The sequence below is a fragment of the Platalea leucorodia genome, assembly GCF_965183815.1.
Source record: "Platalea leucorodia genome assembly, chromosome: 3".
In the NCBI taxonomy this organism is placed as follows: Eukaryota; Metazoa; Chordata; class Aves; order Pelecaniformes; family Threskiornithidae; genus Platalea; species Platalea leucorodia.
This window is the reverse complement of record NC_138825.1, coordinates 19,115,018-19,141,227: the sequence shown is the minus strand read 5'-3', so window position 1 is coordinate 19,141,227 and position 26,210 is coordinate 19,115,018. Positions and strand designations below refer to the sequence as shown.

Genomic DNA, 26,210 nt, shown 5'->3' with positions numbered 1-26,210 from the left:
TTTATTCAGCCCAGCAAAAGCAGGCTGCACAGAGCAGCGTTTACAGGGCTCCAGAGGGAGACACCTGCAGAGGAAGGACACAGCAAGAACAACTTTTGAGGCAGAAGAAGAAAAACCAGGAGGCCCTCTGGAGATGCCAACTGCTAAAAAAAAAAAAATCCCTGCTAAAATAGATCTCAGGCAGTAACAAACTGCAGGTGCTTAATGAAGTGACATAGTTCAAGATCTGCTATTGAAAGTCAGCCACCCTCTAGCATTCTCCAGCGTTTCACCCTTAGCATTTGGGCGCACACATATACCCTGTGGAGAGCCCTGGCACACCTACAAAACAACGGCACGCTACCAGGCTGTTCCCGTGTCTGGTACGCTGTTAGAAAAATTTCTCGAGATGCTAAACCCCAAAATGCTCGGGCAGATCCGCAAGGACTATGGCTCCCAGCAGGCTCTGCAGGATCCCCAGAGACACCGGTGTTTCACAGCCAGGTCCCTGGCATAGATCCATGCCAAGACTTCACAGAGCTGAGTTCCTGACCGCTCCCTGCTACCAAAAGTTGGGAGTTAAAAAAAAAAAAAAAAAAAAATCAGCAGCAAAAAAACATTTTAGAAGAGTCTACTAAACAATTTCACCGCTTTATTACTGTACTAAAAAGAGATTCCTTAAGAGGCGGGTGACCCAATGCAACGATAGTATCTGGCAAGTTGGAGTCCTGTGTAGCTTTAGACATACCAAACAATGCAGCAAATAAACGCAAGACCGCAAGACCCCAAGACCCCTGGGATGGGCAGATCTCCCTGGAGTATTCTTTGGCCTCCCAGCTTCATACAAGGTCCTTGTACCTGTCAAGAACCTGTCAAGGCTCTTTTAACCTTCCATGGGCCCCGTGTGTTTCGTGCCGTTATTTTCCTATTTTTTCTTCTCCCCCAAACTTCAATTTTTCTTTCTTTCAAAACTCTGCCAGTATATTGAGGATTATATGAACATAGATCAGGCTGCTCTGTTTTCATCTCTGACTACACAGATGCACCAACATCTGTTGCTTTCAGCCCTTCCGCTCTTCTCTCATCATTTCTCCCCTTCGTGCTTCCAAGCCTTTGTATGGTGAAGGACTGGCACATCCCTTCCTCGCTCTGTTTCCTGAAGCCCAGGTTCAGAAGCGCTTTATTGGTCTGCGTATAAGGCAAACCCTTCACTTCTCAAAAGACGGAAAAGAAGACATGTAGAAAATGTATATATTTTAAAAAACTATACCTTGTCCCATGATGCCTGCCCACAGCTTACCTCTCCCCAGCTTCTGCAGGACACCCTCAGCCCCCTCACTGCCCAGCACCCCGTGTGCCACCCAGCACCCCCTGCAAAGTGGCACAGCCCCCTGCCCCAGGCCCCTCTCCTGCGCCTCCCGGGGGTGCCCCAAGGTGCTGGGAGGCAGTGGGATGGCACCGGTCACCTCGCAACATCAGTCCATTGCATGGGGGAGCACAGGGAACTACAGACGAGAGGCATCCCCTGAAACGGGAAGAAAATTTCAGTGCAGCTGGGGAGACTTTTGCTGCCACGGGACTGGGGGTCTGAACTTGACCTGGACATCTCAGGTATCTGCCATTGCACCAGAGCTACCAGAGCCTTGTAAAGGGGCCACCTGGTAGCTTCGCACCTATGGCGTACAGTGGCACATGCAGTAAGCTGCACATCCTCCGGTAACCCCACCGCATCTCCCCCGGGCAAGCAGGTCCTGGTTTCTCATTCTCTGCTTCCCAAATCAAGCCATCTAATCCTATAGCCCCAATGCTTCCAAAGCCCATCTCTTACTTTGTAAGTAAATACATATATATATATATATATATATGCACATCTCTACATCTCTTACTTTCTAAGTATGTATATAAATATATTATTTTCCTTTTTGCAGTTACAAATTGCATTTACAGATGGGTTATTTTTTTTTGGTATCTGTGCAAGCTTCTTAGGGAAGATGAGCTCAAAATATACAACTTTCAAAAAATATTTTTTTTAATTTTATTTTTAAAAGACTGCATCAAAACAACATAGTACATAGTCATAAACTGTAAGGCAAAACTTCTGAAAAACACTTTTTTTTTTTTTTTAAAGTCTGCATCAAAACAACATACTACATAGTTATAAACTGTAAGCAAAACTTTTGAAAAATACCTTTTTTTTTTAAAGTCTGCATCAAAACATACTACATAGTTATAAACTGTAAGCAAAACTTTTGAAAAACACCTTTTTTTTTTTTAAAGTCTGCATCAAAACATACTACATAGTTATAAACTGTAAGCAAAACTTTTGAAAAACACTTTTTTTTTTTTTTTTAAAGCCTGCATCAAAACATAGTACATAGTTATAAACTGTAAGCCAAACTTTGGAAAAATACTACTTTTTTTTTTTTTTCCCCTAAAGTCTGCATCAAAACATACTACATAGTTATAAACTGTAAGCAATACTTTTGAAAAACACTTTTTTTTTTTTTTTTTAAAAAGCCTGCATCAAAACATACTACATAGTTATAAACTGTAAGCAAAACTTTGGAAAAATACTACTTTTTTTTTTTTTTTCTGAAGTCTGCATCAAAACATACTACATAGTTATAAACTGTAAGCAAAACTTTGGAAAAATACTTTTTTTTTTTTTTTTTTTTTAAAGCCTGCATCAAAACATACTACATAGCTATAAACTCTGTAGGGTAAATCCCGTTCTTCAAACACATAGAATAAAACGAATGCCACCGCCACATCCACCTTAGCCTCCACCTGTTCCACTCAGCACCTCTCCATCAGCTTCCTGGAGCATATCAAGCCTTCACTCAAAATTCAGGTCCAAAATGGCCCAGAGGTTTTTCACCACTTGCTGAGGCTGGCGGGCAGCATGCTCCTTCAGCTTGGAGCCCATCAGTTGGTAGAGGGTCTCTGCGAGCTTGGTAACCACAGCCCTGACATTGCCGCTTCGGACGGGCAGGACCCGGTTTCCCAGGAAGAACCAGAGCACAGGCAGGGTGTAGCGCTTGACGGCTTGGGGTTTCCGGGGATAAACAGATGCCACAAGCACTGCCAGGCAAGAGAGACAAGCTTGTTAACAACTTTAATGCAAACAAGTACCTACATTTACTTTTGGTTCTTGGAAGCCTTTTCTGGCTAATACCAGCATGCACAAAGAGCCCGATGATCCAGAAACAGGCAACAGTGGCTGATCATCCACTGAACAGAACAACCAACCTCTGAGGACCTTAATTTCTCCAAATCAGAGGCCTTGTATCCATGGTAGACTTAGCAAAGTAAATCATACACATTTTGTGAATCATTTCACTATCCGCTTCTGCATTACAGATGACAAAAATGTCAAATCGCTGTTTATTTCCATTAAGAAGTCGCCTAAACCAGCTGCTGAAGATTTTGAAATGCAGCTTAGAGAGGTAATTGGAAGATTTCTAATAAAAAGGATGATTACTTTTTTGTGACCTTTGATGAAAAATGCCAAAAGTCTAATCTGGCAGTTCCCTTTGCTCAGTGGCACACAGCAAACGGCAATATCATACCACACTTCAAAACTCCAGCCCACAGAAGATGTGTGCTGCTTGACAGTTTTATTAGAAACATCAGTGACTAACTGATGTCTTTGGCAGAATGGTCTAATTTGAGCTTTTTTCCCCTCATACTTGGTGGCTTCTAATGAACAGCTGTTTCAAACTTCAGGATGTCTTAGATAAATACCCAGACACCATTGCCATGGCATTTGAGCATCTTACAAGTTTAATGGCACTTACCCTCTCAATTTTCCCTGAAATAGGGGAATAGAGAGAGAAAAATCTTACACAGGGGGCTGAAATTTAACCAAAAAACAAGCGTTCCCTCTCATTCTCTCTGAAGTCTGCTCTCAGCTCATTTTCAAAACAGAACTCTATGAAATACAAACAAAAATTTACTACCAATAGGCTGCTTGCATGGCAGATTTTGCTGAGAGATCAAAATCTGAAATGGTCTAGAGGCAAAGTTCTTATTTTCTGTTCAGTGGAAATGCTATGCAGTAACCATTTATTATTCTGTAGTGGAAGGACCTTCATTTTCTCTACACTGTTAATCTAGCATCAGTCATCAACGTTTAAACAGCTTCTGAAAGTACCTCAAAACAATTCTGGTAAGCAGGAAAAGGGTTATGGCACCTATTTTAAAATGGGAGTCAATTTGAGTTTAAATGCTATTAAACACAACGGTCACTATGGAGCTTCAGAAGAGAAAGAGCGGTCTGTTCCCACTAAATCCCACAGAGAACATCTGCTCTCTCTAAAGTAGTCCCAATTTATGTTCAAATGCTTGACATGAAAAAGAGATTAAAATAACTGTAAAACTAAATTCTATGTTTATGAAGATTTACTTTATTCAAATTATCTTTAAAGGCCCTTTTACATTCGCTATGACTAAACATGCCCTTTTGAGATTCATAATGAAGAAGCAAAGTGTATTAAACCTTGGATTAAAAGATGCTGGCATAATTAGCAGTGGATTTAGCCCTAATTAAAGCAAGACTATAAATAGTCTTCTCTAGTATATATTGAGATTATCATTTTTTCCATTCCTTGGCTATTGCTGACATAGCAAGCCACTATTATAAATCAATTATCAGCTGCATTTGTAGTGTGTTGGACACTGTTGATATAGAAGTAGACTGTCTGCACATTCTGAAATGCTCAGAGTCCAAGGTCATATCTGCAATGCAGGCAAGGAGCTTCAGTGGGTTGCGCTGAACTGCCTGCTTCTGCCCCGCTGTCCCCGAATCCTGCCTTGCACAAAATCCTTGCCTGTAATACCTGTGTTTTCACCTACGCTGTGACCCCCAGGATCTGCAGGATTCAGCCTCAAAAGATTCCAACAGGAAAACAAGAATCCCGTGATGACTAAACAAACTGATCCTCAGAAATACCAGTAGCCACATCTTTTTCTAAAGGATGGTCATTCGCTTTAGAAAAGGGAGCTCTTACAGACCTCCATGACCTTTACTGTACCGTCCTTCAAAGAGAGGAGCCAGCCAGGGTATTTTTAGCCTGGAGGTGGGTCCTGAGATGCCCCAGTGAGAGCTCAGCGCTGTAGCCTGAGCGCCATCCTCATCTCACATGCTGCATGCCTCCGCAGCGGTCAGGCAAACCCCTGCCAAATACACCTAGTATGTGTATTTTGCAGGAGGGACAAGCTCAGGACCTTCTGGTGTTTGATGAGCTACTACACTGTCTATTCAGAGGCATTGCCTCTAAATATTCCCTCTGAAGACTTCTTGACTTAGAAGTGGAGATTAGCTGAAGTAGGGGATACCTGAGAGACGTTCTGTGACATCCAGCAGAGCTTGGCCACTGAGGAAACACACTCGCTGGGCTAATGCTTGCAGCAGCAATGTGTTATCTGAAAGAGAAACATTTATTTCTGCTCTCTCTTCTGAGGTTATAAGGAAAAAAAAAAGGGGGGGGGGGAGGGAAAAGGGTAGGGGCATCTACATTTTGTAAAATAAAGTAAATTTCTGCCAGTTTCTGAGTCTTTTTCTTCTTTCCTTCCAGCTTACTTAGGAGGATTTAAAATTCAAAAAGAAAAGCTCTCATTTCACATTTGTAAATCCAAAGTTGACTGCTGTACAAGGAGCTGTGTTAAACATTGCACATCAGGGCCCTCAAAATTTAAATCACATGTAAGCAGTGAAAAGGTTTTGCGTCCCAGAGCTTTGCAGAAGTGACCTCCTTCCTCCTCTAAGGAAAAGGGTGAGAAGGCTCAAAAGTCCACACATCCATTCACACTTTAAGGATAAGCTGGTGTTAAATCTTTAAGTTACCTGTTGGGATCTATGGACAAGACTCCAAGTTACTCTTATAAGAGAGAATTACTGCTCATTGCCAACACCATCCGCTCTTGGGGGTCTTGTAATGTCTCTGAAATCAGATCTTGGCAGAGAGACTGGAAAACGAACTGACTTCCCAATACTTGACTGTCATATATATTTTAGTTTTTCCTATGCTGCGTATTGTTGATTTGGGGTCTTGTTTTGATTTATAAAGTGTTACCTGGATTGGTCTGCAAGCCTCCAGTCTTACCACTTTGATAGGCCACGCAAAGTTTTTCTCGGACGCGCTACGATACCTCACGGTCTCACCAGGAGTGGCACCGATAAAGCAGGCAACCTACTTCTTTGTGAACCACTACAGAGCCAAATCCCGAAGTGGTTTTAAGCAGCCCTGTGCTATTAAGTGCTCCTTTTTGCGTGAGATATAAAAAGGAAGTCCCTAATGATCTTCTTGCAAGTGTGCAGTAAAGAACTGATCCTGCTATCCTAATTAAGCTTCTGCTTTGGTAATTATACTCTTCTCATTCACCTTTTTAAACAGACACTTCACTTTCTGCCTTGCACTCTTGCAGTATTGGCAGACGCTGTTTCACACCTGCTGTTCCTCCCCAGGGAGTTACCTTACAGCTGCTGCTTTGGAAAAAAACGCCCTCAAATCTGGAGATCTTGAAGGAGCACAAAATGTTAATTAATCGTTAATATCGGTATCTGCACAGATTTTCAGAGGAACACTTGGGTTTTGGGTGGGGGAGGGGGAACTGTTTGTTTGCTTGGGTTTTAGGAAGCTAAGTGTTCACCTTTCAATTTAAGGGCACTGCTCACCTTTCAATTTAAGGGTTTCAGATGCCCTGTGCATTTTGAAACATTAAAGCTCCGAGTCAATAACAAATTTACCCAACCATTACCTTAGCTGCCTTGAAAGACCTAAAGACAGAGGAGCTTTTAATGGCTGTTAGAGAAAACAAGGCAGCAGGCAGTTCAGTTCTTATTAACTCAGCTTTAATTCTCTGTACTACATATTAGCTAAACCTGTTGGCCACAGAACAGGCAGCCCAGCATTTGCAATATGAGCAAAAGAAGAACCTGCTTCTCCATGCTCTCATTTTCACTGCGGTCCCCTCTGTGCTACATTAACACCTACAGGGGAAATTTCCCTTCCCCTCTTGCAGAGGGCTGGTTCCTCTGGGAGCTACTCAGGCTGCTGGCCTGACTCCATGCCCTGGCATCAGGCAGTGGCCATCTGAGAGGCATTTCTTTCATGACAGAGGACAGGGTAGGACAGATGTCAGAGGAGAGCAAGATCTATGTCTTGGTCCCATTGCAGTCGGGCTTGCTTTGCTGATTCGCCCCCATCTACAAGGTGGCTCCCTCAAGTGGGATTAGGGTCCCAGGTCACAGCTAATGAATGTGTGGGGACGTCCTTCAGCTGGGGACATCCAAGCCAATGTCAGGGTTAAGCTAAATAAATGATTCGGGCATTATTTGGAAGCAAATTAGTTTGTTTGTAGGTAGAACTTTGGTCTCAGGGATGGGGGGGGGGGTTGGTTTTAGGGGTTTTTTTTTTTTGTTTTTACATCAAGTGATCAAGCAATTTTCTAACCAGCTTGCATTTTTGCATGGATCATTAAAGGTGACAGATGAGGAAGTCTCACCTAAAACTCAGAATCTGAGGCATGTCAACACAGAGTCTCAGAGCAATAGCTGGGCTCTTAGCTATGAAACTCAGTGGAGCAACGGGGCAAGACATTGCGCTCACTTACTCTAAGCTAGGAGTGTTGCACAATCATTTAAAGTTCGGGGTGGGGGGGTTGTCATTTGCCACTTGATTTTAAATTGTAAATGCAGACAATTTTAAAGCCTGTGGGAAGGTTTCATTCATGCATTCTTCCAGTAGAGCCTTCCTTCCCTCACTAAAGCCCTAGGTGTTGAATTTTGAAATATTTGTGATTCAGTTGCCTGTTTGAATTTTTGCAAATGTCCATAAAAATGAGCAGAACCAAAAAAATATATCCCACCTTGTTTGCCTGAACATGTCTCTGGGTAAAATCAGTGTGATGAGAGATAGATGTGCTTCGCTCCTGTTCTGACATCTGCCAGCATGGACAATTTACACTCATCTCTCAGAATTGGTGAGAGGGGAATGACAGAAAGCTCCACACAAAACCCTGATGGGATCTATTTGCCACATCCTCTGTTAGCAGGATTCTGCAGCTTTTCCCCAACCTTCTCCCAGGCACCACAGAAAATGGGTAAGGGCCAAGAGCAATACAGGTCTCACATCCTTCTCCCCACTTCATGATCAGGAACAACCCTATACTTGGGACACAGAACGCCAGCGGGTCAGCAAATTCACTGACTTCACAAAGCAGCTGATGTGGAGAAAGTTGTTAATTCCCCTTTAAGACCTGCCTCTTCAACACTAAATTTTTCAGGCATATTCACCCAGTGCTGCATTTTCACAGCTGACATAAATCTGTGTGGCAAGGGAATTTACAGCAGACCTTGGCTATGTAGTTATTGGCTATAGCAATCTTGCCCCATGCAGAACAACATGTGGAACAAGCCATCATTTACAGCTGGATTTATACCTGTTTGTTCTAAAGAAATGAACCTGGCAAATCATAAATTCCTGTTTAAAAAAAGAAGACAAAGAAGAAAGGTGGAAAAGAGACAGGGCCAGCTAATGCCTATAACATAGAGCCTTCCAGGAAGCTGTTCTGCAGAAGCTCTGATGGGCCAGTGTCCCTTCACGCCAACAGCAAAGCAATTCATTTGGGAAGTCAAATTGGGCCCAAACAACCTCCAAAAATCCCTTTGTCCCCGAGTTCTAGCAAAGTTGTACTCCAGGATTTATTGTTCAGCTCCTTCTGTACCAAAGCAGACAAGCAGCACAGAGCCAAAGGCTCCTGGGACTTTGGGGAAATGCTCGTACACATTCAAGCCTGTCTGGGAACTGGTGCATAAGGACTGCACCACCACAGCTTCTGGTTACCCAGCTCACCAGTTACAGCTGGCAGGAATTCAGGTCCTTTGATATATAGCATAAATGACATGAGTGATCTGCAAACCTGGCATCAGCCATAGAACCAAAACACTTTATGCTGGAACCTGCTTTTCTGTAGCAGATTTTAACCAGTGTAAAAAAACTCCTGGTGAACACTTTTATTGATGGCATTCATCTTTCCAAAACCAAACTCCTTGCACGTATAAGTACACACACACCAGCTCTCATCTCGCATTTCAACAGAAGTCAGAGCTGGAGTAAACTTAACAGAATGCACATCTGAGAAATCCAATTCAATAAAAATAAAACACATGCAGTTTTCCAGGAGAAAGGGGGAAAAACAGTCATGACATGTTAGTCACTTCCCTCATGCTCTTCTGGAAGGAACTTAAAATAATCCCTATAATGTCCTCTCTACTGAATTAATAATCAGACATATGATCCAGGTGATAAGCAGCATCCATTCAGCTGTGCATCACAACACGATACAACAGACTGGGACAGAAAGAATGCAGGCAGGACTTCATAAACAACTTGCAGCAGCTGGATATTTCCACAGACGACAACAGCTATCAACAGACTCAGTGTTCGCTTGACTCCGAGATGGGGAAGCCACAGCTGAGGAGAGTCAGTGTCCGAGGTTAGCCTTACCTAGGTAAGCGATGGATGCTTCCAGCGCTTTCATAGCTGCAGCATAAATCCCCAAGTGCTTTGAGTTCAAGTTGTCAGTGACTGCTGAGACCAAAGTGACCAGCACTGGCTGTAAGGCGTCTCTGAGCATGGGTGTCATCAAAGCCAGCGCCTCCAGCGCCTGCTGCTTCACTTTCTTGTTGCAGTCCTGAAGCCTCAGGACAAAAATATCAAAAATCTGTTAAGAAAACAAACGACATGAAAGCTGGATTAAAATGTCTTTGTTTCAAGAAGGGATGTAGAAACAACTACCCAGCAATGTAAAAGATGAAGGTATTCCTTTCTGTCAGGTCAGCACTTGCTAGCACAATTTGACTGTTTTCCTGTGGGCTACTCACTGTAGTCGTTGCACAACCTCATGCTGGTTGAAAAGATTTTCATATTTTATTAAGAGGTTTTGGGTGGAGACAGGATAGTTCATATGGGGTTTCTCTTTACCTATAAATCATTAAATTAATCCCATTTTAATAATGCAAAATAGCATCTTTGGTATAGAGGTATGAAAGCAGGTATTTATGATGCCCATTTTTCCATAAAGTTGTCTCAAGTACTGAGGGTAGTTTTGATTTAGCCAAAACTGTGGCTGGATAAGATCCAAGTTTTGCTTTATCTGTCCCAGAACCTGCATCTGGAGGAGTGCAGGGCTCTGATGAATTCTTCAGGATCCAGACCATGTGTCTAGCTAACAGGCACACTTCTGAAGTTTAATGTGCTGTGCAGGTCTCATCAGAGCAGGTTCAGTCCCTTGACAGCCACATTATCAAGCACCATTTTCTAGATAAGGGGAAAAAGCAGCTGCTGGGAGGAGAAGGAAGAGAAGATCTGTCTCTAGCCATTTTCGTCCTCTTTGCAAAGAGAAAAAAGGACTCCCAGGAAGGGTGAGAACAGTCTTTCCTGAGCAGGAAAGGGATGAGGACAGAAGTGAATAGGCAGAGTTGTGTCTGTGCAAGACAAGATGAAGTTTACAGGAGCATCCTTTAAAAAAGAAAAAAAAAAAATATTTTTTAAATCAACCCAGCCTTATACTTCTCTCCCCCATCCCAATCCATTTTTCTTCTAGCGAATAATTGCCAAGCTTTCAGTGGCTGGACTTCCTTTATTTCAACCTAACTGGCAGTAGGAGACAGCAGAAGCTACAGCAACAGTAAATTCTGTCATCATTGCATGAACAGCACCAATAGGCACCTGCCAGAGAAATACATCAGCCTGAAATTACTTGCCCTGAAGTTGAATTAAATTATGTTGGGTAAGAAGGGACCAGCCTGTCCCAAACAACTAGTACGTAGTGCCAAGACACACTGAGTTAACTTTATTGGTGCAGGCTTGGGAAGGGAGCTAGCGGGAAAGGAGCAATAGAGATGCCCTACGTACCTGGACAATGTTAGTGGCAATGAACTGGGGTCTATTTTTGCAGTGGTCTAGGAGGAGCACCACTCCCTCCTTTCGTGTCTGAAACTCTTTGGCTGTCAGGAGCTTGAAAAGCTCCTGGAGCTGTTCAATCTCTTCCACGGTCCGAACTGATGTGCGACGGACTTTCTGACGTGGTAAGACGAGTACGTCAGAGCCAGACCTCAAATGGGAAAATAAAAACAAGGTAAGACCTTTTGGTGATAATATCTTCAGTTAACTGTGAGGAAAACATTGTGAGGAGGCTTCCTAATGATGTGATTTCAGCTAGATCCTGATCTGAAAAGCAGCTAGATCCTGATCTGAAAAGCAACTTCAGATCATCCTGATCTGATGACAATTATTACAGGAGACAATCAATCTGCAAGTAACATTATCGCTAGTGCTTACTTAGGAAAACCAAGGCACCGAAGATGGGATTCATCTCATTTATCTTCAGATGTCTTCCCATCTAGCATCTCTCTGTGGGGAAAAATAGGCACTACTTCAAAGTTTAAATGCCTCATCTTATGGGAGATGTCTGTATTATAAGGAAATTAATTACTCCGGAGAAGTGTCTCTACAATAAGTATGGGAATCTGGATATATAGCGCAGATGCATCTGAACAGATGAATCCTACCCAGAGAGGTTAAGGGGCATATCTGAAAGGATCCAGAGGATCAGTAGCAGAGATAAAAACAGAAGCCAGCCATCCCACTACTACGCTCACATTATTGCTTCCCTAGGGACTGGATCCACAGCTTAACAAACCCAATGGGAACAATTCTCTTGGATCAACCTCTCTCTGCCATGAGCATGGGGAGATCCTAACTATGCTAGTGAGGCATGGGGTCACCCTCCTGCCACCGCGGAGCACAACAGAGCTAAGTAAATCCACTCTGTTTTCAGAGGAGAACAGGTAAAGTAGCTCTCTTGCTGGCATGGGGAGACAGCAAGGACCAAATTGCTACCTTGAATGCTGATTGCAGCACAGGGCAAAAAAAACATGCTGTCCATCAACCAACCAGTAATGGGTCTGAATGACATGAATAGCTACATAAAAAGTCCACCTTGAGACATCTGTCGACCAGAACTGCTCAAGAATTGTCTTCCGGTACTGTTTGAGGGTCAGAAAGCAAAGATTTAGCCAGGCCAAACCACATGCATGGAAAGTGCTAATTTTAGGAATGGCATCTTCGTTCTAGACTGGGACTTCTCATCAAACCATCCATCTAAAAAAGACTCCACTCAGATAAGAATACCCTGATTGAAGTTACTTGTCCCAAGTCAAACAGCAGAGACACGACCCTCTCACAGCCTCCACAACACTGCCCTTGCCACTGCACTGGATCTTCCGAGCTGCAACCAGGGATTGTCTCTTCGTCTCTCTCAATTTTTGTGGAAAACTCTCCAGAGAACTTGTGTTCAGCCTAATGCAGAAGTAGGCGTTTTTTATCATAGAAGATTTGTGGGGCAAGGAAACAATCTCTGGCACAGCTCATCTCCACCAGAAAGATTTTACTAAGGAAAAGACATGTAAAGTTTGTCATGTGCTTTGTCAGATATAACAGAAACGCTCAGTACCCTCCATCAGAAGGCAAGTTGTTGTCCTGGGGCATCATCAAGCCTCTGTTCCTAGACCTCTTGGGGTCCTTGGCAGATGGAGGTTCGCATTTACCGTCTTCCGTCCCCTACAAAGATATATATAAAAAAACATGAATCTATAGAAGATGAAAGAGGAAATTACTTGTTTAAAACACAAATTATAATGAGGATCACTGCTGCCAAGAAAGGCTTAGGAAAACATTTCATAACTTAGGGAGGGAGACAGGCCAGAGATTCAGTGTATTGTCTACTATTTGTTTTCAATAACCTAAGGTAGGTTATAGGTGCTACCATAATGGGCAGCAGTATAAAATCCCAAATTCATTAGTCTTGAGCACAAATGGGAATAATGTGAACTGGTAGGGAACAAGCCTTCTTAAAGGGAATAGGGGGAAACTTTTGGACTCTGCAGGTTGGCCCATTGTGTTGACAGTTGATTTCATTCACACTCTCTCTCCCTGTTCCTGCACAAAGGCACATTCCTTTCTAGAATATAAATGGAGAGGAACGAAAAAAGAATAGGGATGATTTTCCACTGGATGCTGAATTCACAAAGCTTCCAGCTCCACAGTGCATGACAGCCGGGCAGTATTGCCAGACTACAGACAATAGATGTACTCGTTATGATTGCCTTGTGCATCTTTTGTATATTTGGAAATTTTCTTGGCACTACTACTTCCTTCATCTGTTGCAAGGACTCTATGAAGCACTATTCTCACTTCCTTGCTTTATTGGGGTGGGGAGGTTGGGGTTTTTTATGCTTGAAGGAAAAACCATATTCTCCTACTTCCCTTTCCTGTTTGTGGCTGATATTCAAAATACACCCACTTTATTTTTAACCATACTAGTTCCTTCACTATCTGCAGATAAACAGGCTAAGGATCAACAGTTCATTCCCAGGAGCAAAATGATTCAGCAGAAGAAGAATGAGATAAAGAAAGATTAGGTATGTTTAATCTCATATTAGCAATCTCAATACTTGCATAAAGGAGTCATTTCTCCTGCCAAGCACTTACTTTCTGCTTAATTATTGCCATAACATCTTCCAAGTCACGTGAGGGGCCAGACTGTTTCAAATACTTATCAAATTTTGGATGACTCATCAATAAATTCAGCATCTTCCGTCCATAGCACCTAACATAGGAAAGAGAGAAATGAATGACTCTTTTTTTTTTTTTTTTTCCTACAGACTATTGCTGACTTTTCTCCCTAGCCTTCTGAATAAACAAAGGAAAAGTGTTAATAAAATAAGCTGATATTTTAAACTCATCATGTGTAATACCTTCACGAAAAGGTATTACCTATTCAGCAAAGAGAGATATTTACCTCCACTTACTGCCTCTGCACAATGCTGCCAGCTGAACACAAGAGGCAAGAGGAGAACACAGGGCAACAAGGAAAATACAATTTCACTCTGAAATTGTGGGTATGCTTATGTGGGATCGTAGGATCCCATGGGATGAGCGAAGCACTTCTCCTGCTTTGCTGTCATGGCCTATTTGCAGTATCTTGCTGCCATTGCGCAATAATTTACCTTTCTTTAACTGGCAGAGAAGCTAGGACAAATCACCTCATGCTTTCTATTTATTATTCTATAATACACGTATGCACACAGGCAGCTAGTTGCTCCTGTGTTCTTGCCATCTATTAATGGGAATTCAAATTAATAATCAAAGTAAGGGGATTTTTGGTTTGGTTTGCTTTTGCTACTATGAAACTACAGCTATCTTCAAGAGGAAATTTGGAGGTCGTTCAGTCACAGACAACACCAGTATACAATGATTGGGAAGAAAAATTTGTGACTATCATAGGCAACTAAATCTGCAGAATAGGTTTAGAAAGATTGAATATATTGATTAAAGACAGCTGGAATTTTTCTAGGACAGCCTTAACCTTACTAGAAATAAATGCTTGGGATCCTTCAGTGATGAACAGCGGCCAACACTTCACCTTTGCATTGCGCACATAAGACCAAATAAAATTGTTTGGCTGACTAATCTGAGCACAGTTGACCTGAATAAAGAACCGTTCAAGTCACAGGAATTTGACAATGGTCCTTCTTGCTGGACAACCTCATGTTACCCAGTACAGTCATTTCTCCAGACAACAGTATCCACACTGTGAGGTAACTTTCTTAATATTTACTTTACCTTGCACTCTTTTGTGGTTTTATCATTTACAGACAGACATCAAACAGTTTTCAAATTTTAGGAGGTAAAATGAAGATCATCACCTTGTGTCCTGATGAGAGTCCTGAGCAAGCTTCACCAGTGTGCGCACCAGCAACTCAGTACTGTCACGCGCGCCTGACAGGAGCTTCTTGGCTCCAATTTGCTCCATTGCAGTCAGGAGGTGTTTTGCTGCACACTTCCGCACCAGGACATTGCGGTGCCTGAAAACAAGAGAACAAACATTGGGGCAGAGGGAAAAGGTGGGCCAGAAGCACAGGCCTCGGTCATAGCATGCTCCCTGTCATTGCTGGGGGAAGGAGGCATGTGTTCTCACTCCAGTTTTAGCCACCTGTAGAAGATTCTGTCCTCAGATAAACACAAAGGTGGCATTGTACGGTCCTGCAAGGAAGAGGGAGGAATTCAATCTCCCTGGACTATTTGATACTCAATTTCTTTCCAAAATTAACTCTGAGAAAGAGGGAAATGAAAGACAATTCATGATGACTTGTCAGAGATCTCCCACTATACAGACAGAGCTGCAGCAGGATTGGGGCTTATTCCACCCATTTATCTCCAAATCTGCAGATCCTTGAAAAAATCAAATGGGGGCAAAAACCCTGTGGGGCGTGAAGCTGCGGAATATCCAGCAATGCAGCCAGTTTGCTCTTTGAGGCTTGGCAAGTGGTACATTTGAATGTTTTACCCTTTTCAAAAGCTAAGGAAAGGGTAGCAGTCATTTTAGCCAGGTTGTCCTTTCTAAAGGGTGCCTATTTGAAACTATCAGGCTAACCACTAATATTTTAAGGCAGCATTTGCTTCAGCTGTCCCATGGGAGTCAGCCTGTGAAGGCGCCTATAAAGTGACTCACCATCTCAAGGCTAACATGCAGCATCAATTTGAATAGAAAGTGGAGCTCTAAGGACATGACGGTCAGACAGACGCCTCTCGGCAGGAGCTGCGCCTGCTGAGCAGGCTGTGCCGCACCCAGTGGGTTCTCCCCCATATGCGCTGTGTCCCAGCAATTAGCCTCCTTATTTCTCAAGTTAATGGCATAATGATGATGCATGGTTTTTCCCAGCGCCTCTGTGGTTAGTGTTGTGAAATATCAAAGGGCGCTCACTGCTGGAATTGCCATTGTCCTCCTTCCCGCAAAGCCACAAGGCTATATCACCACCCTTTGCAGGGACGTTCACTTCCCCATTGTTCACCACATCTAGGCAGTGTTGACAGACTGTGAGAACAAATAGGCTGCAGTAGGGCAGAAGCACATGACAAGAGGAAGGGAGCAAGGTTGATCAGAGAATCTAATCACCAAGTTCACAGAAGATGCAGAAGAAAGGACCCTTCCCTCCCATCATTTCCTTTCTGCTTCTCGTCCCTCCCCCTACCCACATGATTTAAAGTGAAGGATATCACTAAGAGAAGAATGACATACCGGACTCCACTAGCCATGAGAGCAGTCACTGCTCGTGCAGGAGTCACGGTCTCCACCATGATCCCCAGGGATCGATCGGCTGCTTTCTGAATGAACTCGCTGGAGTCCCCCATCCTCTGGAGCAAGACCCGAGCAACCTCATCCACCTCGTGGTCCATGTTGTTCTTCAGGGTCCTGAAGAGCTCTCCAAGAGTGCTGATTGCAAAGCGAGACACCTTCGAGCGGAGGTTGTTCACCTGGGGAAGTCATGAGGGAAAACGTAAGAATCACCTTGTAAAGAAAATCAGTTCCCCTAGACAAAAGTCCCAGGGAACAACAAGTCTTCTTGCTGTGTTCAGGTGGAACATAAGAACACAGTAAGAGCAGAAGACCACAAGCACAGAAACACACTTACTCTGATACCAACCTCCTCTCTGGCCTTAGGCTTGCTTATACAATACAATTTTAACGAGACTGCAGGCCTGAAAAGTATTGTTTCACCTAGAACAAAGTGTGCTACTTAGCCCATAATGTACACTGCTTTGATTTTAGGCCCTTCTATTGAAAACAAACAAACAAAAAAATTAAAGCAAGGGCTGTTTCTAAACTAGACAGGCACAATTCATAAAGACAGGATGAAGAAAAGTAGTACTTTCCTCCTGTCAAAAATTGCAGTACTGGCAGTTTGAGCACTCAACCAGGAAACAGAAAATACGGGCTCAAGTCTACAATTTCACAGCCGGGACCTGAGTCCACCTACTGCTCCGTCTGCTAAGGAGAACCCTAGCTGTTGGACTCAAGGCACTCGAGGATCCTGGAGATCACACGCAATTACAGCTGCAATCAGGGGGGTTTTACAGCATTCAGTGCTGCTCTGGAGTGATCCCCGCTCCCAAAAGGCTCTCCCACAAGGGTAAGAAAGAAGCATCTGAGAGTCATGTGCTTCATTTGAAAGATACTTTGAAGGACAGACCAGTGGTTCTTTCTGCCAGACTTAGCTGTGCCTGTTAATAAAAATGAACAACAGAAGTGCTAGAAGTGCTTGTGAAAGCAAAATCTGGGACTGGAGTGAAATGAAAGCTGAAAGATGTCTCTGCACATGAGCGTGTAGAACAGAGGAGGAAATTTCCTCAGAAATATAAAAGTGATATAAAAATCAGATGATGTAAGCTGAAAGGGCTTTTTTTGCTAACCCTGATCTCAGAGTGAGAGAATCTGAGTCCTGCATATCTAAACAAAAAGGTTTGAAGAGTCCAACTCACAAGGGGCATTCAAGCCTCCAACATCATTAAATATTGGATAGAAGGACTGATTTTCATGGGAATGAGCTAAGTCTTACCGTCTTCTTCAAGCAAAGGAAAATTTAATATATTCGGCGATTGTGTAGTAAGAGTACAAGGCAGCTGGTTCAGGCCACAGACAAGTGCCAAGTTGGAAATATAGCCACAGATTTTATTAAGGAGCTTAGGTGGAGATCTCTCTGTTAACTGAGAGGTGAGATGGCAAAGCTGTGCGCAACTGCCCTGTAAACTCCACAGCCAGGCTGCTCCAAGACCCAGTGGCTGCAGTGCAAAATTCCACCGGTGCATGGAGGCAACAGGTCAATGGAAAGGGCAAATTTCCAAAAGGCACACAGAAGCAGCACTGGAAAATAAATACCTGCAGTCAATCCCCCAGGATGCTGAGGAGGAGGAGGAAGTGGGAGGAAGCTGGGAGGCAAAAGCTGTAGTGTTTAATTACAGCTTGGGCAGAGATTTGGGCTGTGGCAAATCACCTGATTAGTGTGTCAGTTTCTGCATTTGTATATTGCATTATAATGACACCTAGCTCAACGAGGAGAGAGACAGATGTCCTACATACCAGTAAATATAGTTACATGTACAGACATATCATATAGATAGGTGACATAGCTATTAGAAAAATGAGGTCTAAAAATAGTAATAAAGGCAGACACTGAGCACATATGTAAATGAACAAGAACATGTCTACTCTACACCCCATGTACGAGGTACGTGGGACACAATTAAACACAACGTTCTTACCTCTCTGGTAACTGCCAAGGAAACATCATGAAGGCTACCGAGAAGGACTTCTGAGTGGCAGATAGCCAGGCATCTGACACTGAAGAGTGCCTTCGCCTTCTGCTCCCTGAAAGGCAATTACCAAAAAGATTGATTTTTCTCACCACCCAAGAGCTAGGCAACCCCCTCTGAAATTACCAGGGTGGCTGCTCCAACAAACAAAGGGAGGTGCTTCTCACACAGCACTTACTTAATTAAATGGTGGAACTTGTTGCCACAGAATGCTGTGGTGGTCAAATGCATACATAAATCCAAACAGCAAATAGATGGTTTCAGAGTGGATGGATTAATTTGTGGTCATTAAACAAGACAGCCTCTCCAACCCTTGGCACACGAAGTCCCTATGGCGCTACTTCCTAGAAGCTGAGAAACTATGCCGTGTTTCCATTTCTTGCACCCTCCCTGGACCCCGTCCCTGAGATACAGTCCCACCTGGCTGTTACTGGGGCATTTTCCCTCCTCGCCATCCCCAGAGGGCAGTTCAAGAGTGAGAGTCTGTGCTGCCACTGTACAGCTGAGCTTGCACTCTGCAATCTAGTCGTGTCCCCTCCTCTTCCCCCCCCAAAAAAAAAGCCAGTATGTCCTAAAAGGTTCCACACCTGGGAAAGAACAGCCGAAATGCTGGATTTCCAGAAAATCCCTACTTAAAATAACACCCACAACAGCCACATGGTATTTAAAAGTAAAAACAGGCATCTTTCAGCGCTCTTTGTGAAGGACCTGAGCTACCTGAAGGCACGTGATGCAGTCACTGGTTCACTAGGGCTGCAGGGCAGGAGTGGGGACCTGTCCCCACTGGGGTCTCCGAGTGTAACCCAGGCCCCCCACACCCGCAGCAGCTCTCTGCACCTCACAGGGTACCAAACAGTAACAGGGAAGAGAAAGGAGAGAGAGGCAAAACAAAGCAATCACACAAGGAGCTGCATCCTGGAAGATTTTTCATGGTTATCCCAGTGTGTGTGGAACCCTAGAGAGAGTATGCTTACCCAGAAATCAAAAAGACAACCAGTATCACCTGACATTTGTAGAGTCTCCTCCTGTCTGTGTCTAATTTCAGGACACACTGTGATTATCAACAAAAACATCTTTGGCCCATATTAAGCACTGAGGAGGAAAATGTTTAATTCTAAAAGTACAAGATTCCTAAAGGATTTTTTTTTTTCTTTTTCCTTGTCTTCTGCCGTGAGCTCTTCAGGGGAAATGACAGGTTGAGCAACTCTGCACTACATCTCAGCCCATTTCTCAGAAACAGGAACTCCCCGTAGGCGCTGCTGGGACTCACGTGCAGAAGGTCACAGGGAGGCCCTGTCTGCTGCTGCTGCTGCCAGCCGCAGGACCAGAGATAAATCCTTACTCAGTCCCACCTGGGCCAGTGACCTGAGGCCCCCAAATCTCCAAACTCAAGACCACACCCATCCTGCTTCTGGCTTCAGCCAGCAAATCACTTTGTTCCACAACTTTCTGTCTTCCCTGAAGATTTCATTTGCAGCTACACTGAGCAGAAGGCAAAGCTAGGAAACAGCATGGACATGCCGTGGCTGTAGCGCTGCTACAGACCAAGGCAAATAAAAGGCTGCTCTCACATCTTTATACTGTGACTGCTTTGGAGTGGTTTCACTAGCTCCCTTTGGACATCTGGGCTGTCTGGGCTCAGAGGCACTAGAGAAAAATGTTTCTAGCTTACCTTCACACCGAGAGGGAGAAAGAGTGAACAGGGTGCTTTCTTACCAGTCGTCGCTGCTGAACAATGCGAGCGCGTTGAGCAGCTCCTGCTGTGGGTGAGGGAAGGGTCTGGCTTCCTGGGCGTTCCCACACTCTGCCTCCTCTCCCCAGTCCAGGAAGTCCAGACCAATGGCCGGCAGCGAGGTCACTGTAAGAAGAGGGTCAGATACCAGCATCGCATACCCCCCGGCAAGGCACCCCACCACTAAGCAGTCTGCAACCCAGTCTCCCAGCCAAGATTATATATGGGTGCAAACTGGCTTGGTTCAGAGATTTCCCTGCTGTCTGGCTCATTGCTTTCCCCAGCACCCAACCATCCCCCAGTCACCTCCAGCTGGGCACCAGCTCCTTGTGTAAACCTGAAAATTGCACGCACAGAGCCAGCTCCCAAGTCCATACAGGTTCCACAGCCAGCTTGCAGATTCATAGTGCCTCAGAGCTCATGCTCACTGGGAGCCAGTGCTGCCCAGCAAGACTTGCTACCCCAGTAGTAAGCTTCTGAGATGCGCACATACCTCCCTGTATCACCTCCCTGTTACTGGAGCGCTGGGGACAGAGGCACCCTCTAACTTTCCAAGGAAACACCTTCAGCTGCCCCCAGTGAGCACCAAGCCTGAACCAAGTCCTGCGGGGCTCAGGCAAATCCCCAAGGAGCAACCGCCAGGGAACAGTGATACCCTCTAAATCTGGCAGTGCCTCTGTTTCCATTTACTTCAAGTATTCTAGACAGCAGGCAGCTGAGGGCACATACATTTTAGCATACTATTGGGAAAGTAGTAGTTTATGGATTTTGCTGTTTTCCAAGCGTTATGAATATTCACTATTTCAGAGGTACCCGCTGGCTGTATTTCGAAGATGCTGAGGTGAAATTTATTTGTCATCAAATGTACTTGTTTGCAAACTGTGCAATGCCTAAGCTTTCTCTTGTGGAAAAATGCAATTTCTAGTCTAGATAGTTGTGACAAAAAAGCCTTCCAAATGTGAACTGAGAATAAAAATATGTAAATATAGATGCAAATTGTTGGCAAACACACTCTCTTGATGATAAATATACAAGGTATAAGAAAATTCAGATGACAAATGCATTTGTTATGAAACCTATTTGTCATCAAAAGCACCGTAGGTCAAAAATTTCATGTCTTGTACTCAAAAGCTCATTTTCTAAAGTGCAGATGAAAACATCTGAGCTGTCTAAAAGTATTGAGTATAAATATTGCCCAGAATCTAGATGAACTAGCATGGACTCTGTAAGGTTTTTATGCTACCTTGCATAAAACACCTTGGGTATTCTACAAAGTATGCAGGATGGAGGAACTGTAAAATCAAAAATATTCAGATGGGAACTAATTTGGATGTCACTGATATCACTGTCACTGACATCAGTGACGTCACTGTGCAAGTATGTACATATACACATGTATATTCAATATGAATGGAGAGCCACATCAGGCTAGTTCTGGTCAATTTTGAAAATCTGAGTAGCATCACTGGAAAAGAGCATTCAAAGTATCATTCCTAGCTTCCTTTTTCTTAACTCACGCTACTCAGGATCATAACACAAGGTACTCTACCCACAAAGGAGAGATGAGAATCACTATGGGCTAACTGCCTGCTGTACATTTATTGCAGGTAGCAAGCAGCCTGGGAGCACCAGGCAGCCTCTCCTGTGTGTCATCTGCTACACACAGCCACTGTATTTGGGTGGGGTGACAGAAGAGGCACTGCTTGTTCCCCGTTTGCACTGCAGGCAATGGGATGAGAGAGGCTAGAAGCCGTTAAGCACTTCTAGGTGCAAGGGCATGATTGTACCAAGTCACTAATTTCCATGCAGAGACAACCCTTGCTGTGATAGTAGAAAAGCTGGCTGGAGAGCTAGACAGCAGCACAGGCAGAGGGCCAAAACAGTGAGTGGCTAATTGATCATGGTGGTACACATATGTGCACAATGAGCACACCCTGCCAGACTGCGCTGGAGCTCAGCCTTGCAGTTACAGCTGCCTCCTGGCACCAGTGTTATATTTTGTACTATCAGTATGGGCAAAATCTAGAGCTTAAGGCTTTACCACTACTTTATTCAGCTCAACTTTCCAATGGATCTGTAAGCACTAACTGCTCCAGTACCACTAAGCTGGAGTGGATCCAAAGCAGGTTTGCTCTCAATCCTCAGGACAGGCTTTGGACCCAAGATCCTACCTGTGGTTGAGGAATGAGGCAGTTTGTGCTCCTTGTGCAAGGAAAGAGCTGGTGCAGGGGCTGCAGTGGGGCGGGCTCACCTGATGACTTGCGTGGGATGCTGCGACGCTGGTTGATGACAGGGATGCTGGGCAGTGAGGGCCTGTTGACCCGCTTCCTCAAGGCAGTACCAGCACGCTCACTGCGTGCGTTGCTCACGCTGGGGGCAACGGAAACAGTCCCATTGACAGGCAGTGGGCCAAAGCCTGCAGAGAGCAAAAAAGACCTTGTAAGTGGAGAGCGCTGGACAGGGTGGCTATGGGCTTGGAAAGGGCTAGAAATCTTGCTGGAGCTGGGTAACATCCCTTTGTTATCCCAAACAACTCCAAGCATAACAGTTGCACACTAACATGGAACAGGGATCACAGAATCATAGAATAGTCTGGGTTGGAAGGGACCTTTAAAGGTCATCTAGTCCAGCCCCCAGCAATGAGCAGGGACATCTTCAACTAGGCCAGGTTGCTCAGAACCCCATCCAACCTGACCTTGAACATCTCCAATGATGGGGCATCAACAACTTATCTGGGCAACCTGTTCCAGTGTTTCACCACCCTCATCATAAAAAATGTCTTCCTTATATCTAATCTAAATCTACCCCCTTTTAGTTTAAAACCAAACGTGGTGATGCTTTCCCTAAGAAATGAGGACAACTCAGTATTGCTTTTCTTTTGCTTTCCTGTTTCAGAGGGTGGATAGGGAAATTACATTTCTGGGGCTCCCACCTCAGCACTCCTCACCAGTACTTCACAAAACAATAGCAAGAAAAAGAGCAGATAACCTTGTCCATGCCCTTGGGCTGAGTGCTGACTCTTAAGTTCCCTGCTGCTGTGTGCAGCAGTACAATCAGAGCCCGTCAGCTGCAATTAAGTCAGTAACGCTCCTTTGCTGGTGTGGGTAAAACATAAGCACTGGCTAAGGGCTCCAGCAGAGCAGCGTGGCTCTGCAATGCGAGCTTCTCAGCAAGGAGTGGTGTGAGCAGGATAATCTGCCCTATCATGTGAGCAAGATCTTTTGTGTTTTAATTAGAAATAGTTTAATTTTGTTTCTTCCAGGTTACACCTTGGTTGAAAAGCATTCTTTTGGACTCACCCATTCACCTTTCCTGGAGGCTACTCTCAATTAGAGTCTGAAGCCCCAATGCAATTTGCAAGACAGAACTATCTAGTCTGAAAGACTTTATAGAAGAAGGGGAGAAGGTGATATTCTGTGACTGACTCAGTGTGGGCCATGGGCAAGGCACTTCATGCCTCTTTTTTTTTTTTTTTTTTTGAAAATGGAAATAAATCCTATTCTGTCTTCCACTCAGATGCAAGTGTAACATCCTTCCAGTCTGATTTCATAGACATTTGCAACACTATGCAAATAGCAAGGAAGTGAACAAAAAGGCCCACAACTTTAACAACCACTTACTTTCTTCGGCTGCATCCCCAGGGTCAACACTCTCTGTAGGGAGCTGCAAGGACATTTCCATTTCTCTCTCTTTCTCCCTCTCTCTACGCAAAAGCTCCAACGCTCTCATTTGCTTCTGCTGTATTTTCTTCTGAGCTGACTTGGACAAGGTAACATGGATCTAGTTGCAATGGAAATACATCATGGAGCATAAAGAGAGATACACAAACCATACACAACACCTCATCAGGAACACAGCAGGAGAGTGTCATCGCCTTTAAGTCAGCTCCATATACCTCCCAATAGTTTCAGAAGAATTCCTCCTTTCCTCACCTTGGCATACAATTACACCCAGTGATGTATAACACTTCATTGCCATAACCTTCCACTGGTCCAAGATACTGTTTCTCAATCTATGTCAGGAAGCCCTGCTTGAATGAAGAGAGTCATAGGAGTGCTCCAAGACGTACAAAAAGCTCACATTACCAGTGAACACGCAGTTCAGTTCCTACAAGCTAGGGCGGGGGAATAAAAACCATCTGCAATAACTGGCAATGAGAGGTAATTTGCTGTTTCTTAACAGTCATGGCCAGTAATTGCAGCTGCTTCTCACTTCCTTGCTTCTGAAGGACTCAGCTGCTTTCTGAGAATACAGGAGTCCAAAAAAGGAGTCATGTGAAAAGAAGTTGGAGAAATGCTGGTCTTATGAATAGAAAAATTGAGAATGAGAAGGCTGTGAGATACAGCAAGAAAGGTAACCAAGGAAAAGCAAGCTCTCCCATTTAAAATAAAATGGGAGAGCAAAATAGCAGCCTTGCTTATACTCTTTGCTTCTGTGCTTCCGAGCATGCACTTTGCACATGTTCACTGATGTGTAACTTGCTCTGCCATTCAGATCTGCTCTAAATTGGCCTTCATACATAAAGAATGCTTCTTGCATAACCTTAGCACCATCTCCCAACCAGTGACTTCGGCACCAGCGAAAATACTCAAGCAATCGCTCTGTAGCTGTCAAACATATTCTCAAGAGAATCTGCTCCCTGAGAGAGGAAGATTATGATTTTCAGTGACATTTTGTGCTAAGCACTGAACAGTCACTGAAAAGGAAGCCTGCTCACCCCTGTCCTTAGCCCTTACCCTTCCATCGTTGTCCCTCAATTCGTCGTCACTCTGGTGAGGGCTCATGAGATGATCCATCTCCTTGGCCTGGTCGAGTGGGAGGTCTGTTAACTGGGGCGCAGGTTCACATAAATGTCCGGCAGACTTCACGCCACCAACACTGCGATGCTGGAGAACAGGCAAGGTGGGTTCCAGAGTCTGGAGCTCTAAGGCACAGATATAGATTGTGTATGAGCAGCTGTGTTTGCTAGAGAAGAGCAGAGAGATGGGAGATTGCCCTTGCCAAAAAGATTCTTATCTGTTCCAATCCATTTTGTTTTTAGTAAACATCCTTTTTTTCCCAGTTACTAAAAGAACTCCTGGTTTTTAATAACTATATGCCTTTGTAGAGGTAAGAATCATCATTTCCTCCTCTTTGCTGGAATATTTTAGAGGGCATTTAAAGAAAAGCTTAGGATTGCTAGAGTGTTACCAAAACCAAAATTTTGTTCTTAAAGCTGGAGAATTCATTTTCCCCAAGGAGTTTCATTCTAAATTGTAGCAGATCAGCCAACTTTCTGGGCAGCCTGACTAAAGGCTGATTTTCTTAATGGGAATCTCACAGTGCAGCTCATTCTGAAATACTCTCCAACAAAGCCGTTATAACTCAGAGAACTAATCATTCCTTACATGGCTTCACAGATGATAAAATCATGTGATAGCCAAGCAGTAAAAAAGGAATAACTTTCTTAAATCATGATTTTTTTCCCTGCAGAATGGTCGGTCAATAATAAAAGAGAGAGAGAGATGGTTTAATGATATAGCTCATTTCTAGTCCAGAACATAACCAGCAAAAATGTCACCTCACTTACTCAGCAATTCTTCTCCTAGTTGCATTCAGCATCCTAGCTGCATATCAGCAATAAAGGAATCATTCCTGTGGGGCATGCCCATTATTTGGCAGAACTAACACCGAGCTCAGGGACCAGTGGATCTTATCCCTTTTTCTGCATCAGCAAAATTATTTGTTAAATTCTCGTCTCTCCTATCGCTACAAACCCACAGATGGCAAAGGGACAGCAACGATGTCATTGAGGTTTTCAACTTAAAAGTATTGGCTGACACAGATGCACCAGACGCTGCATTTTGTCTTGCAGAACTCTTATTGCTAGTGATAATTCAAGGTGAGGAGGGGGGAGAAGCCAGTAGGCATCTCCTACCCCAGCCTCAGTTTGCAATACTGACATATGCAGATAGAGTAGGGGAAGAGATTTATAACCATAAACCTAGCATACGTGGTTTGAGGTAAATGAGTTGCACAAAGGAAACCTCAGTTCACTACTCAGCATTTAATTTAGGCTTCTGCTTTAAGAGGACGGAAAGCTCAGATCCTGCATAGGCTGGATCCTTTTCTAAGTGTCTTTCTCTGTAAATGAAAAACTCACGACAACTTCCTATCACATAAGGTTTCCCTTATGCAAAAGGGAAGAAAAACAGTGCAAAAACAGGCAATGTTGATGAATCTACTTCAGATCTCAAAGGGTTTGGTTCAGAAACTGCTCCAAGGGAAGGTTTTCTCCTTCA

The 26,210-nt window shown here is 43.9% G+C and overlaps 1 protein-coding gene across 1 annotated transcript in view; it reads right to left on the bottom strand.

Moving 5' to 3' along the window:
* Positions 1-2,815: 2,815 nt before the first annotated feature.
* Positions 2,816-26,210, bottom strand: part of TOGARAM2 (TOG array regulator of axonemal microtubules 2) — a gene marked incomplete at its 3' end in the record, with an annotated part of 40,461 nt that continues 17,066 nt past the window's right edge. The window contains exons 9-21 of the mRNA XM_082307336.1: positions 24,666-24,853; positions 23,550-23,709; positions 22,181-22,345; positions 19,914-20,055; positions 18,147-18,252; positions 16,126-16,361; positions 14,753-14,911; positions 13,536-13,653; positions 12,499-12,605; positions 10,899-11,097; positions 9,489-9,705; positions 5,317-5,403; positions 2,816-3,060 (exon numbers count right to left, since the gene is read on the bottom strand). Of these exons, the coding sequence (XP_082163462.1) occupies positions 2,816-3,060; positions 5,317-5,403; positions 9,489-9,705; positions 10,899-11,097; positions 12,499-12,605; positions 13,536-13,653; positions 14,753-14,911; positions 16,126-16,361; positions 18,147-18,252; positions 19,914-20,055; positions 22,181-22,345; positions 23,550-23,709; positions 24,666-24,853 (2,129 nt within the window). The remainder of the gene's footprint in view (positions 3,061-5,316; positions 5,404-9,488; positions 9,706-10,898; positions 11,098-12,498; positions 12,606-13,535; positions 13,654-14,752; positions 14,912-16,125; positions 16,362-18,146; positions 18,253-19,913; positions 20,056-22,180; positions 22,346-23,549; positions 23,710-24,665; positions 24,854-26,210) is intronic.